The sequence below is a fragment of the Panthera onca genome, chromosome E1 (assembly GCF_046562875.1).
Source record: "Panthera onca isolate mPanOnc1 chromosome E1, mPanOnc1 haplotype 2, whole genome shotgun sequence".
NCBI lineage: Eukaryota > Metazoa > Chordata > Mammalia > Carnivora > Felidae > Panthera > Panthera onca.
The window spans coordinates 17,285,980-17,300,100 of NC_138352.1; the positions used below are offsets into that span (position 1 = coordinate 17,285,980).

At 66.9% G+C, this 14,121-nt stretch overlaps 2 protein-coding genes across 7 annotated transcripts in view; one reads left to right on the top strand and one right to left on the bottom strand.

Annotated features, from left to right (window-relative positions):
- Positions 1-7,993, top strand: part of PITPNM3 (PITPNM family member 3) — a 74,623-nt gene extending 66,630 nt beyond the window's left edge. For 4 of the 5 annotated variants that reach the window (XM_078437922.2, XM_078437924.2, XM_078437923.2 and 1 more), the window contains 3 exons: positions 299-482; positions 2,668-2,796; positions 4,031-7,993. In XM_078437922.2, the coding sequence (XP_078294048.1) occupies positions 299-482; positions 2,668-2,796; positions 4,031-4,333 (616 nt within the window). In that variant the 3' untranslated portion in view covers positions 4,334-7,993. The remainder of the gene's footprint in view (positions 1-298; positions 483-2,667; positions 2,797-4,030) is intronic. The other variant, XM_078437926.2, reaches the window with a different exon arrangement.
- A 315-nt stretch (positions 7,994-8,308) lies between these two features.
- Positions 8,309-13,641, bottom strand: PIMREG (PICALM interacting mitotic regulator). Of its 2 annotated transcripts, none has more exons than XM_060647640.3 (5): positions 13,449-13,641; positions 11,985-12,319; positions 10,213-10,508; positions 9,752-9,847; positions 8,309-9,210 (listed from the first exon to the last, which is right to left on the bottom strand). In XM_060647640.3, exons 2-5 carry the CDS (start codon positions 12,282-12,284, stop codon positions 9,171-9,173), a joined length of 732 nt encoding a protein of 243 aa, XP_060503623.3. In that variant the 5' UTR covers positions 12,285-12,319; positions 13,449-13,641; the 3' UTR covers positions 8,309-9,170. The 2 variants fall into 2 exon arrangements, with proteins under 2 accessions (XP_060503623.3, XP_060503622.3); XM_060647639.3 differs by lacking the exon at positions 13,449-13,641 and adding an exon at positions 12,762-12,951.
- Positions 13,642-14,121: the final 480 nt, after the last annotated feature.

Genomic DNA, 14,121 nt, shown 5'->3' on the forward strand with positions numbered 1-14,121 from the left:
CTCGCGGGAGCAGGAAGGGCAACAGGGACAGCCGAGGAGGCAGAGGTGGCCTGTCCTCGGCGGGGAAGCCCAAGTGACGTGGAGGCCTCGGGGACGGGGGTCAGTTTGGTGGTGGGCGAGCGGTGCCTGCAGGCCGTCCAGGGACACGTCCCGACTCATGGGGCTCAGCCCCCCGGCGTGTGGCTCCACCGTCCTTCCCCGGGGTCCCGGCGCTGCTCAGGACGGCTGCGGGGGGGGGGGGGGGGCGGGGGCGGCTGCGGGGCGGGGGGGCTGGACCTGCGATGCCGTCCGTCCGCAGGCACTGGCAGGATCTGGGCTACCTGATCCTGTACATCACGGGGCGGCCGGACATGCAGAAGCAGCGGGTGGTGTCCTGGCTATGCCAGCACAACTTTCCACAGGGCATGATCTTCTTCTCCGACGGGCTGGTGCACGACCCCCTGCGGCAGAAGGCCATCTTCCTCCGCAACCTCGTGCAGGAGGTGAGTGCGGGCCGGAGGCCAGACCCGCCCTCCACCTGCAGGTGCTGGGAGCCTCCACGGCCCCCGCCCCCACCCCGAGGTGGGCACTGTCACCCGCGGGGACAGAGGAGGGCGGGGAGGCTCCCTGAGGCTCGGTGACTCCCCGACGATCCCAGAGTCCGCATCTCCTCCTTTACCTCCTGACCCCAAAGCCCGAACTCCGTCTCTGCGCCCGGTTATTCGTTCAGCCGACGGGTGCCCGCCACGCTCCTTCGGGGTCGTGGCGTCGGCGGCACGGGCTGGCACCTGCTCTCCTTCCGGAGCTTTGACCTGTGGCCCCAGCACGGCGTCCCCTGGGAGCTGCTCAGAAATGTCGATTCCCTGCCTCCCCCCCGCCCCCACTCACCCCAGACCCGCTGCATCAGAAACTGGGGAAAGGGCCCAGCGGTCTGCATCTTGACAAACCCTCCGGGGGGATTTCAATGACGGTAACATTTTGAGAACCAGTGATCTGTGGCCCAGGGGCTGAGCCCAGCCGGTAGCCCTTCTTCTACGTAACCTTGGCCTGAGAAGGGTGTTTATAGTTTTAAGTGGTTGGGGGTTGGGGGCGGGGATCAAAAGGAGAATGCTATTTCATGATGCGACAACGGTACGAAAAGTCTGATCTCACTGCCTGCGAAGGCAGATGCATTGGGACACGGCCACGCTCCCTGCTGGCCACGCTCCCTGCTGGCGCGGTGTGTGTGGCTGCTCGGAGCCACAAAGGAAGAGTGTGGTTGCAGCACAGCGCAAAGCCTGAGATACCGATTATCTGGTCTTTCGCAACAACGTCAGCCGATCCCTGGTCCAGAGGAAGAAAGATGTGTCAATCTTTACCAGTGGGTGATTAGTAAAGGCCTGTTGTCATGCAGAGGAGCTTGGCTTGGGGAGGGCAGAGAAGGTTTCCAGAGGTTGGTAACTCTTGAGCTGAGTCTTGAATCATGAATAGGAGTTTGCCTGGCGGACACAAACAGAACGTGCAAAGGCACTGAGGTAGAAGGGAGCCTCGGATGTTCTTAGAGCTGCAGGCATGCAGGATGCTGGTGTGCACAGGGTCAGACCCAGGTCGCGTGGGAGCAGAGGCCTGGAGGTCATCGGGGGCCTGGGGGTTGGCAGACCTTGGAAAACCTTGGCCAAGACCGTGAACTCCGCTGAGAGCAGTGGGGAGCCGGGGAGCGGCAGGGACTGATTAGGGCTGCAGAAAGAGCCCTGTGGTGGCTGTGCGGAGACCAGATCGGTGAGACAAGAGAGGCAGGGAGGCCAGGCAAGGCAGAGGCCGACCGGAATCCAGGTGGCGGCCACGGGGATGGAGAAAACGGCATCGGGAGGGGGGGTTGTCAGGTCATGCTCGGGACTGGGTGGCGGCCCCCCGGCAGGAGGTAGAACTGGGGAAGAATCTTCTAGGGGCAGCAGAAAGAAAGTTCAGGACCGGAGCTTCGTGGCCCTCCAGCGGCTGTCAGTGGCCAGCCCGTGGAACCGGGAAGGTGGCGAGAGAGCAGTCTCTCGGGCCAGGGCGTGGCCAGGCGGGCACGGGAGGGAAGGGGCAGGGTCGGCGTGGGGATGGGACGTGCAGTCCCGATGGGCGGTTCTGGGTTTGGTCCTGGAGGCCGCTGGCCGTGAAGATGGCAGGAGGGAGGCCGAGGTGCTCGTGGGCCACCCCGCGAGCAGGAGGTCGCCCGGGGCTGATGGGGCTCAGGAGGGAGGGAAACCGTGACCTGGGACCAGAGGGTGGGGCTCAAGGTGAGCAGCCGGAGGGCGAGGGGCTGGGGGGCGAGTGAGCATTGGGACGCGGCCACCGGACGGAGGCACTCCGCACCCGTCTGGGTGGTGCGGACGGCACAGGGCGGGGGGTCGGGCCCAGACAGAACCCCTCCAGTCCTGTGACACGTAGAGCCGCCCCTCGTTCCCTCGTCCATGTCTTTGCCCGTCACCCAGTGACCTAGGAACGCCGACGGGGTCAGCGGGTGGCGTGGTCCCGACCTCCCTCCCCAGGCGGAGCCCTTGAACTGGGGCGCAGGGCGGGGCGGGAGGGGAGCTCCTGCAGGGCCGCGTCCTGCTGCGGGTGGCCCCGGGACCTGCAGCCCCCCACCCCACCCCGTGCAGAGTCGGGTTCGGGTCCTCTGACCCTGTGAGCGCCCGCCCCGCCACGGGCTGCCCTGTGTTTCAGTGTTTCATCAGAATCAGCGCGGCCTACGGCTCCACAAAGGACATCTCCGTGTACAGCGTGCTGGGTCTGCTGCCCTCCCAGATCTTCATCGTGGGCCGGCCCACCAAGAAGTACCAGGCCCAGTGCCAGGTGGGGGCGCCGGGCCGGGTGGGGGCGGCGTGGGCGGCGTCTGCCGTCCATTCAGTTGTTTTTGTTCATTCCTTCATTTGCCCACTCGCTCATTTGCTCATCCGTTCATTTGCCGTTTCCACGTGCACCACGGGCACCTGTCCTGGGCCAGGCCCTCGTGCCGTCGGATGTCCCGTCATCCAGGCGGCAGTGCCCGTGGCAAGAGGCCTAATGGATGATGGGGGGCACGGGGTCGTGACCCCCCCCCCCCCGGGGAGGAACAGAGACGATGGGGGCAAGGCTGCTTTGGGGGGTTCGAGGGAATTGTCCAGGAGGCTTGAGGTGGGAGGAGCATTTGTGACAGAGGTCGCCGCAAAAGTGAAGGTCAGGAGGTGACAGAGCAGGTGTCCCCCCCCCCCCTCCCCCCCGGGCGGGAGCAGGAGAGGAGGGCCCGCAGTGCCTGGCTGACGGCCCGCGCCTCGGCGGGCTGGGACTTCGGGGGTGAGTCGTGATTCCTGCGGTCCCCAGGCTGCAGGGGGAAGGCCCGTCAGAGGAAGGGGGGAGGGAAGCAGGGGGAGGCGGTGGCCGGCGGGAAGGTGAAGGGCTCCAGAGTCACTTTGGAGGCAGGACGGAGGGACTGGACTTGGAAATGAACGGGTCAGAGGTGTGGGCTGAGCGGGAGCGAAGGCCAGGGGTGGCGCCTGGTTTCTGGGAGCGCGATCAGCTCGGGGCTGCTGTTCCGGGGACTGAGAGCAGGTTGGAGAAGGAGGGGTGGGGGGGGAAGGTGACGACCCCTTTGGGGGCGTGCTGAGTGCGGGGCGTGGGAGCCACCGGCGGGTGCAGATGGGAGACGCTGACGCACACACGTGGCCCCCGGGGCTTGCGTGGGTGCAGACTCTGGTTCCGTAGGCCTGGCGGGGGGCGGGGGGCGGTGGCTGAGATTCTGCCTGTCAGGGCCCCTGTCCCGCTGAGGCTGCTGGTCCGCGGCCCCCTTCTGGGGGGGGGGGGCAAGGGCCTGAGGACCCGGTGGGGGGGCGACGGGCAGGGAGGACAGCAGCGCAGACTTGCGTTTGGGGATCTCAGCGGCAGGTGACGAGGACGGTGTGCCCCGCGGGCACAGAGGGACGAGCTCAGCCGTTCAGAGCCGGGCGGGGAGCTCCCCGTCTCCCCGGCGACGGTTTTGGCGGGGGGTGGGGGTGGGGGGGGACCGGGTCACCGCCCCGCTGGCTGACGCCCGTCCCCTCCCCCTCCGCAGTTCCTGAGCGAGGGCTACGCGGCCCACCTGGCGACGCTGGAGGCCGGCCACCGCTCGCGCCCGAAGAAGAACAGCTCGCGGATGGTGCTGCGCAAGGGCAGCTTCGGCCTGCACGCGCAGCCCGAGTTCCTGCGGAAGCGCAACCACCTGCGCAGGACCATGTCCGTGCAGCAGCCCCACCCGCCCGCCAACCCGAAGCCCGAGCGGGCCCAGAGCCAGCCCGAGTCCGACAAGGACCAGGAGCGGCCCCTGCCCGCGCTCAGCTGGGCGCGCGGGCCCCCCAAGTTCGAGTCGGTGCCCTGAGAGCCGGGCTGTGCGCAGAGGGCCGGGGCCGGGCGGGGGTGGGGGGTGCTGCTCCCCGAGATGGGCCGTTTCCTGCTTTTCCCCGCCCCCGTGTGTGTCCAGCGGTGTCCGAGCGGAGCGGGGAGGGACCCCGCCGAGCCCCGGGGAGGCGGCTCCCTGGGCCACGAGGGGGTGAGACCCCAGGGTCTCCGCAGCCGCGGCTGCCTCCCCGTGCGGGACCTGGGACCGCGAGCCCGTCAGGGGCGGCGTCCGTGGAGTCCTGGGGGGCAGGCCTGCCCCGAGCTGGCCGGTCTGACAGAGTCGACCACCTTTCTGGGGTCCACGCAGGCCCTAAAGGGAGAAGCCGCCAGACTGGGGATCAGCAGCCGCCGGCAGGTGCAGCTTCCCGGCGGCCTGGGGGACGGACAAGTGGCATCGTGCCGGCCCCCCCCCCCCCCCCCCCCCCGTGACATCCTGGGTCAGCCTCACGGGCCTGGCTTTCCTGTGGCAAAGTGGCCGCTTTCTGGGAGGGAGGGGACATCCCCCGGGGCTCCTCCTGTGTCCGCGTGTCTGTCCACGGCCCTTGCGGGGGTGGGGGGGGTGGCGGGGTCTGGTGCTGACGGTCTGTCCTTCTGCGGCTGTCCATTGTCCCCGTCTTGTCCTCGGTATTCCTACCGTTCGCCCGCGGCCCGAGAGGACGGCCATTCCTCTTCCCGGGGTCCTGCCTGGCGCCCTCCCCGGGGAGGCTGCGGCCCTGGGCGCTGGCCCGGCTGGGCTGGCTGAGAGCCCTTGAGCCCCTCGTCGCCCTCTCTGGGCCCTGGCTTCCTTACGGAATTGGAAGGCCCCCCCGGCTGAGACTGGTGCGCGGTTTCTGACTCCTGGGCTGTCTTCTGTCTTGCACTTCTGTGCCCTGGGGCTTTCTGGGCCTCAGAGCCCCTCAGACCACCCCGCCTCCACCTTCCACACTGTCTGAGAGAGGGGCTCCGGGGGGGCCCTCACTGTCGCCCCACCGCTTGGGGAGGGAGGGGGATGGGAAGGGGTCCCGGCTCCGTGAGGCAGTGTGCTTTGCACTGATGCCCAAACCAAAACCACGTGTCCCGGCAGCAGGGACACCCCCCACCCCGGGGGCCGGGCTCGCCCTCCCCAGCGCTGCTCACGCTCTGTTTTGGCTCCTGGAGGGCATAGAACTGAGATCCCAGCGTTCCGGGGGCGCGTGTCATTTTGGCTCAAACTGTTGTACTCTTTTCCCTTCCGCCTGCCACTCAGCTTGGTTTGGGGCCCAGGCCCTCCTCCTGGGCCGTCCCCGTGAGGTCGGCAGGGCTCTCCTGCAGCCCAGCCCAGGCCCACACCCGCCCGGCCTGCTTCGGAGCCCCTGAGGCTGGCCCGGCTCCTCCAGGCGGGGCTGTGCCCGAGTCCAGGCACCCGCGTGGGCCCCTGTCGCTTCTGCTCTGTGTCTACCTCTCGCGGCTCCCATGTGGCCAGCGTCCTCCCCGCAGCGGCTGCTGTGACCTGCCCAGCAGACCTGCTGGGGCTGGAGGGGTCCGGGCTCCCAGCCCCCACCCCGCTCTCTCCAGTGTGCGGCACCCCCCTCCCCCAGCCCTGCGGCTGCCCTGTAGGCAGGGGCAGGTACCCTGGGGGTGTCCTCTCCAGCCCTGCCTCCTGGGTTCGCAGGTGCCCATCCCTCCTCCCACACTTGGTCGTCGGGGCTCCCCAGAAGGTACGAGGTCGTAGGCACAGCTACTCCCACCCCAGGCCTTCCTGTCCTTCCCGAAATCTAGCCTGCGTTGAAGTCGGGCAGACTTACTCCGATTCTCTGAGGCTCCGCCATCCCCTTTCCTTCCAGAAGCCCCTGCCGTCAGTCTCCACTGATAAATTAGTGGAGTTATGTCTTCCCGAGTTAGGTTCCCTCTGCCCTGTGAGCCCCAGGCTGGGAGTGAGAGACACAGAGACAGAGAACACCAGGACCCTGGGGAGTTTGGAGTCCCAGTGAGCAGGGTACTGTGGCTGGAGATCTGGGGTTCTGGGGGTGCTGTGGTTTGGGGGTCCAGGGTTCTGGGAGGTGCCATGGTTCTGGGGGGGTGCTGGGGGTCCCGTGGTTCTGGGGGTGCAGTGGTTCTGGAGGTCTGGGGTTCCGGGGGTGCAGAGTTCTGAGGGTGCTGGGGTTCTGGGGGTGCTGTGATTATGGGGGTCCGGAGCTGGGATGTGGGACCCGGCAGGAGGCCACCCCCTCTCCTTTGTGGAACCGGAGGACTCACACCTGCAATTGGGGAGATGAAAGGCGGCGTCCTGAGCCCGCCTCTCGGGTTAGTGGGCGTGTGCGCATGCGCGCGAGCGCCCCTCCGCCTTGGCGTTGGTTAACGCGCGCTCCCGGACGAGTGGTTTGTGCGGTTTTGTCCGTGCGCTGAAGTTGGAGGGAGACGAGCAGGCTGCGTTGTTCCCTGGAGGGGGTGCCGCCGCCCCGCCCCGAGTGGGTCCGTGAGCCCGCCTGGCTGTTTCCCAGAGAACCCTTCCGGTCCCCGGTGCGCCCTCTCCCGGGACCTGGAGCATCCTTCTCCCCGCCTGATCAGAGCTCCTCGTTTCTCGCGTGGCATGTTCGTTCTTCCCTGTCTGGTGGCCGTCCCTGTCGGAGGGCCTGCCTGCCGCCCTCCCCCGCGCCCGCCCCGAGGGGGTCTCGGGGGGCCTACCTTTCTGGCTTCGTGGGGTTTTCCTGAAGATCTCGACGTGCCCTTGGGCTCCACAAAACATGCGTTTAAAAGAGTGGACCGTTTTTATGCACTTGGACGGACGGCCCTCCTGTCTGGGTGCTGGGCCACAGAAAATCGCGTCCGAACCCCGTATTCCAAAGAGGTTACAGGGGCGTGGGTCCCCGGAAAGAGGGGAGGCTTTTTGAACTGTTTTTACCACTTTGGAGCCCCTGGTCTGCACCCTGGGAGTGTCCTACAGGCAAAACAGGGCGCGCATCTTTAAATGAAAGCCAGAGGCCCAAGCAGGCGGCTCTGGTTCCCCGTGGACACCCTCCCTAAGCATGGGCGCAGCCCCGCCAGGGATGGGGGGCCCTGGTTGGGAAGGAGCCTCGAGGCCGGACCCCGCCTTAAATAACCAGCTTCCCCGCCGAATCCCCCCGGGTCTGGGCACCAAGTGCTCTGGAAACCTGTTCTCTGGCTCAGCCAAAACACACAACCCCTCGCTCCTTCCCCTCCCTCTGGGCTTGGGGGAACCTTAAAAATCACAGCTGGGGTTAAGTCCACGCAGGGAGGCCCGGCCCGGGGCCTGCTCTTCCCGTGGAGAAACCCACCAGGGTGGCCAGGGCGGGGAAGCAGAGTCACCGAGGAGGGGCAAGACGGCTCACCCCTGGGGACCTCCACCCTCGAACCCCTGTCCTCTGTTTACTCCGAGGTGGCAGCCCGTCCCGTCTTGTCCGTGGTCCGACTGTTCCTAAATGTGTGACTCTCAGTATTGCCAGTGGCAGCCGGTTCTGTGGTGAAAAAGGTTTATTCCCTTCCTCACGGCTGCCTTGTACAAAATCCGTTAGAAAAGGAAATGTAAAATATCAGATTTCTAAAGCAACAAACACAGCACTACGGGGTTAAAAGATTTTTACTACTGGTCTTGATTTTGACGTGAGCTGGTTTTTAACTCTTGAACGTTGTCACTGAAATAAAAACCTGATTTGCCTTTAAAGTGTGCTTTGTTCTGAACGGAGCGGGGAAGCCTTCCCTGTGCGGGGTGTCTTCTCCCTGAGCTGGGGGCTGGCCGCTAGGAGCAGGAGGCGAGGGGAGCGGAGCCCGGCCCCGAAGCAGACCCGTCGCCCCGAGTGGGGGCGCACGCACACACACACGTGGGGGTGTATGTGTGTGCGTGCACGGCTGTGTTCACGCATGTACGCGTGTGCACGTGCATGTAGGTGTGTGCGCACGGGCACATAGGGGGTGTGTGCGCCTGTGTGGTTGTGCGTGCACACGTGTCTGTGCATGCGCGTGGGTAACAGAACAGATGTCAGACGCAGAAGCGGTCTTTATTATGAAAAAGCAGTGTTCTCCGGGGAAATCACACGCGGGTTTCTTTCTAATAAAATGACACAGCAGATTTCTGAGATAACTGGCCAAGCGCAGAAGTCGCGAGTCAACAGTGCTGCCCGTCCCTGCACACCCCCGGCCCCCGTGCTGAGCATAAATAGCTGTCCGTGGGCCCAGGCTCTCGGGGCCAGGAATCTCTTCCCCCATCCCTCCCTGCAGGGCTGTGGTGGGGGCAGAAGGGCGGCGGCTGGGCTCCCCAGAGCCCGGGCACGATCCCTCGGGGGTCCCACCCTTGGGTCCCCAGTCCCTTCTGGTGCCTCCGCCTTCACGTTGGAGAGGACACAGCCACGTGGCCTAAGTGCAGGTGAGTCTCCGAGCCCAAAAGGGGAGTAGGGTGAACCCCCCCCCCCACCTCCGTCCCCCTGGTCACTCTCAGGCTGGGCCAGGTGGCCACTGGCAGAACCAGGCGTGGCCCTGGGGGAGTCCCCACCCGGGGCCTCCTTGGGAGCCCGTGGGGCCGCGTGGATCCCGCTGTGAGCTCGTGGTGTCCGCCGTGGCTTGCCTCCTGCAGTGCGGAGCCCCCTTCGTGCCCCTGGCTGAGCTCAGAGCGGGGGCGGTTTCGCCAGAACGAGGGGACGGAAGGGGGCTCGCCGAGGGCCCGGCATGCCCGGCTGGGGACGCGGTCAGTGAGGTCGGCTGGCTCTAGGCAGGTGGGCTAGACCTACACGCTTCCTACGCTGCTGGGCCCATCCGCTCTTCAGGATTTTCCAGAAAAGACTACGTTCTTCCACACGTTCGTGGTGAGGAGGAGGAGGAGGAGGAGGAACCTGGAGGCGCTGTCCTCAGTCACGGATGAGAGAAACGGTCATGGTCATGTCGCCGCTGGAGACGGGAGGGCGGGAGGGACCGGTGTCACCTGTAGGAGGGGCCCTACCACCCCGCAGTCAGAGCTGGCTGGGCCCCGCCCCAGAGCCCATCCGGGCCCTTGTATGAATGGGGAACAGGCCCCAAGTTAGGGGGGCTGCAGACCGAGGCCCCGCCTCCAGAGGGTCCTGGGCAGTCACGCCAGCCGCTCCAGAGTGGCCACGGGCCTTTTCCCAATCCCATGGGCAGGCAGGCGCAGGGGAGCCATGGGGAGTGCTGGGGGAAGGGCAGGTCTTCCGGAACCCAGGTGCCTGGCCTGGTGGGGTTCCCGGGGGGCCGTTCACATCCAGGATGCGTTCCAGACACCATCCTGATCTATGTTTTCTGCCCCCCCGTGTTGCACGTGAGCAGCCTGAGGCTCAGAGAGGGCCGGGGACGGGGCCGGGGTCACACAACAGGTCAGAGCCCGAGTCGGAGAGGTGTAAAAACGTGGCAGGACTCAAGGAGCACGGGATCCCCCCTCAGCTCTTCCGTTTTGAAGCATGACCCGCCGGCTCACCTCTCTTCAGCCACAATGGCCTCGTCCAGCTGCCGGGACAGCTTCTGGAGGTGCTGAAGTCCCGCTCCCACAGGCTCCGGGTCACTGTCAGACTCACTGAAAGGAGGAAAGCCGCAGCAGCGACTGGCGGAAATGTGCAGCACGAGGCCCTCCCGCCCGGTGCTGGGCCGGGCGCGCGCAGGCCCGGAGACGCCCCGAGGGGGCCGGGAGCACCTTGTCTGGGCCCTCCCTGCCCTCCAGGAGGTGACAGCCCACGCGACTTGGAGCACCTGGCAGAGAACACGTGGCTCAGGGCCCATCAGGTCCAGGGCCGGGGACCCTGCACAGGTGAGCCCTGCGGTTCCCCCTCGTCAGGGGCGGAGTTGGGTCAGGACACAGATGCCCCCAGGGAGCCCCAGGAAGGGGTCAGAAGCCGCTGGGGCCCAGCTAGTGATCTGGGGGCGAGGCACCCCTCCTCTTACCTGGGGGAGCACAGGGGCTCCGTTGAGGAGTAGGGGCTCCGGAAGGTGGGCTCCCTCCGGGACCGCCACTGTGGGTGGGCGCGGGGACCCACGTGCCCAGAGAGTCGGTGACAGGGTCTCTCCCGCGGGCCCAGGGCTGAGGAGGCTGGGGCGGCTCCACACAGCCGGGGGCTCTTCTGGCCCGGGGTGTGGGTGGGGGGACGACTGCCCGTCTGTGCCCCTCTTCTCCTCTTCCTGGCCTTCACCTGGGTCCCCACCAGCCACTTGGTGCCGCTCTGGCAGGACTCCTGGATTCTCTGGGACGGGACCACGGAAGGTGAGCGCAAAGCCAAGGACGAGCTCCTGCAGAGTCTCCGGGCCCCTCCCGCCCCTCAGCGCCCCAGCCGCGCAAATACAGACAGCTCGGAGCCCCAGGGGTGAGGGGGGTGCGTGGGTCCCTGTGAAGCGAGTCCGCTGCGGGGAGCCAGCTCAGGGCCACCCAGGGCACCGGTGCGGCGGTCAGCAGCCCAACCAGCGGCTCGTGGAGTCCACGCTCGTTTCGGGACACGGAAAGACCCTGGTGCCCCCTGGAAGGCCCCCAGTACCTGCCTCGGGTCTCACTAAGTCGCCCTCCGCACTGGTGCGGATTCGAGGGGCAGCTCTCCCGACACTCGAGCGGCTCAAAGCCCCTCTGGGTTCCTCACGGCCTGGGGTGGGGGTCCTGGGCGCCTCCCACCGGCTGGGGCGGCTGTGCTGGCTCCTCGAGGCCAGAATGTCGGCCCAGGCAAACCAGAGGCCAGAGGCCGGGACGAGTTACGTTTGGTGAGGTATGTGGCCGCGGGCGCACCTGTGTTTCTGTGATCCCTTCGGGACAAAGGTGGTCCCAGGACTCCTAGTCGGGGACTGACCTTTGGCTCAGAGACCCCAGAGCAGAGGGTCTGTAAACAGGTTCAGATTCCCAGCCCGACACCAAGGAGGTACCTGCTCCCCTTCTCTCCTGGGAGGCTTTCGCTCGCCATGACGTCGGTCCTTCCCGGGGGACCCCTGCCCCCATTTTCGGGTTGGAGGACCCGTTCACCTGCAAGGCCCCAGGCACCTCACACCTGCCCATGTGGCGTCTTTGTGCCCACACGTGTCGTCTGACACAAATCCTCGCACACCTACCTTCTGAGCACCTCTCGAGGTCCACGCCTCTGCCAGGCCAGGCCCCCAGGCCCCCCGGTGGCGAATGCTTCTCACCCCCTTTCCACCGGGCGGCCGGGGAACGAGCTCTAAAATGCTCCTTGGACTGGATTCCCACCAGGTTGAAAACCTTCCCCACTGGCCCCCGGTGGCTCTTGGGAGAGTCTAACCAAACACCCGCGGCACGCGGCACGCCTGCCCTTCCCCCCCTGGCTCCCTGTCCTCTGGCCACCCAGACCACGCTCCCTCCGCTCTGGATCTGGACCCACGCCATCTCGCTTGCCTTACGCTCTCCCCCCACTTCCTTCCCCCTTCCTGGGCGATTCCGCGGGGTGGCCTCCCCTGCAAGCCTCGCTGTGTTTGCTGTGTCCCCGTGACGCCCATGCTTGCTACGCTGTGACACCACAGCTCTAGGATCTTATACCGCGAGGCTCCGCTTGGCCTCCAGGACGCCCTTCCCATCCGTTCGTCCCACGGCTGGTTGAGGGCAGGAGACACAGCGAGGACACACCAAAGTCCCCGTCTTCGTGGGATCGGCCTCCTCAGGGGCCCCTTGAAGGCACCGGCTGCGGGCACCGAGGAAGCCCTGGGTTAAGGGCCGTGGGCATTACCTGGGACACGGAGCCCAAGGCGTTCTTCGCTGAGCGAGCCGCAGCCTGGAGGCCCTGCTGCGCCGGCTCTGGATTCTCCAGGCGTTTCCAGGAGGGCCCCGCCCCGAGGTTGAGGTTGCGGCTGACTGCCCTCAGGGGCAGCCTCCTTTGGAAGTGTCTGCACAGGGAGCCCAGGGCCCCGCTGGAGGGCTCCGGATGGCCGCCCGCAGCCTGCTCCGCCTCCTTCTCCGCCAGCTGTTCCCGCTCCTGGAGCGGCCCCCGACGCGCGGAGACCCCCACGCCCGGCCACTTAGAAGCCATCTGCCCGGTCGGGAGTCTGCTCAGCCCACCAGATCCTGGGGAGGAGGTCAAAAGCAGGTCAGCAAGCCATCCCCTCTCCCCCTCCCAGGCTCCACGGAGACACAGGTCGCCCGGGCTGGGCGTGGGGGCACGTGGCAGCGGCGGGTGTGGGAAGGGAGCTGCTTCCCGCGGTCCCTGGCGGCCACTGTCCACGACAGCTGCGTGTCCATCTTCCCACCCAGCCCTCCCAGCTCTCTGCCTCAGGCGGGAGGGAAGCAAGGGTCAGGACGGGGCCTCGCCGAGCCTCGGCTGGCCAGGGCCCCCCCATCCGGGGCCCTCTCCCGTCGCCCAGAGCCCCCCGATTTGCAGCTCGCAGTCCCCAGACGCCCCCACTTGCGTGCCCATCCTGACTGGCACACCCGCCCCACCCCCACGCTCCGCGCAGGTCCCGTCGGAACAGAAGGGTCCCCGGGCCCCCGGGCCCCGGACTGCGCTCACCCGGCAGCCCCCGGCGCAGGCCGCAGCCCCGAGCAGCCGCTCCGCGCCCACCCGGCGGGTTTGAAACTCCGCGCGGGTCCGCCCCCTGGCCGGCCCTCGCAGCTGATTGGCCGCGTCCCCGCAGCGCTGCCGCGCCCGGGATCCGATTGGCCCGCGCTCTAGCGGCGGGAATGCTGCCCTCCGATTGGCTGGCCGCCCCATTCGTGCTGGGGCCGCGGTCGGGCGGGCGCAGCCGGGCGCCGCCCCTTTGTCTCCGCGGTCTGCGCCCCGCCGCGCGGCCCAGCGGGTTCGGTCGGGAGGCGCGGGGCCGGGAGCTCGGCCCCGCCCCGCGGCCGTGGGTCTCAGACACTCCCTCTGTGTCCCCACGCTCGGCACCCACACTCTGGACCCTGGAAGATCCTGGGGGCGGGGACAGGCCAGGGTACACCTCCCGGTCCTCCCGCGACGAGGCCGCCTCCCGTCTCCAGTGGGGCATCCAAACCGCGCCCTTTGGAAAGCCCTCTCCCACTTTCTGGAGACCCCAGGGCAGCCCGGCCCGCGCCCCTCTCGGGTCCCTTGCTGCCGACCTCACCGGGCCCCCCTCTCTGGCGGGGTCTCGGCCGGTGGGTTCCTTGTGGCTCTGCCCTTCACTGCGACACGGCTGGGTGACCCCACCCACTCCTCTCTGCTAGGGGGGGTTGCACGCACCAGGTGCTGCTGTGCTAAGTCCTTTTATGATGAACTCGCTGGGCCCCGATGGCAGCCTAGCAGATGGGGAAACCGCTGTCCGGAGGGGTTGGGTCGGGCCCCAGTTCCCTCAGTTAGTAGGTGGCGGGATTCCCACGGTCCGGGACCCGGGTCCAGGCACCCAGCACCCCCTCGGATCCAGTGCGTGGGGAGAGACGGGCGTCAATGAGCCGCATCATCAATAATCCAGGAAAATTATGACACCAACATCGTGTCATTTAGAGCTCGTGCCTGAAGGATGAGCTAAGGGAGCCAAGAATGTTTGAGCGTGTGGGGGGCGGGGGGGGGGGGCGGGGACCAGCGCCCGCGGTCGGTCGTCCGGCTCCCACACACAGACGTGTAACCGAAACTGGTTTCCTGAAACAATGCTGGGCTCTGTGTGACCTGCTTTGATTTGTTAATTTGCTACTTTGTCGTTTAAGAACACCACTGGCAGCTGGCGACGGGGCTCCCGGGCTCTGCTCCCCTTCGCAGGTTCCCCGAGCTGGATCATTGCCCGCTCAACACGGTCATATTTAGGAGGTTTAATTCACGCCCTTTTCCGGTGAAAGACGGGGGGGGGGGGGGGGGGGGGGGGGGAGCAAAAGTGGTGATTCTTAGGAAAACTACGCCACACGTGTGGAAGAGACTCAGT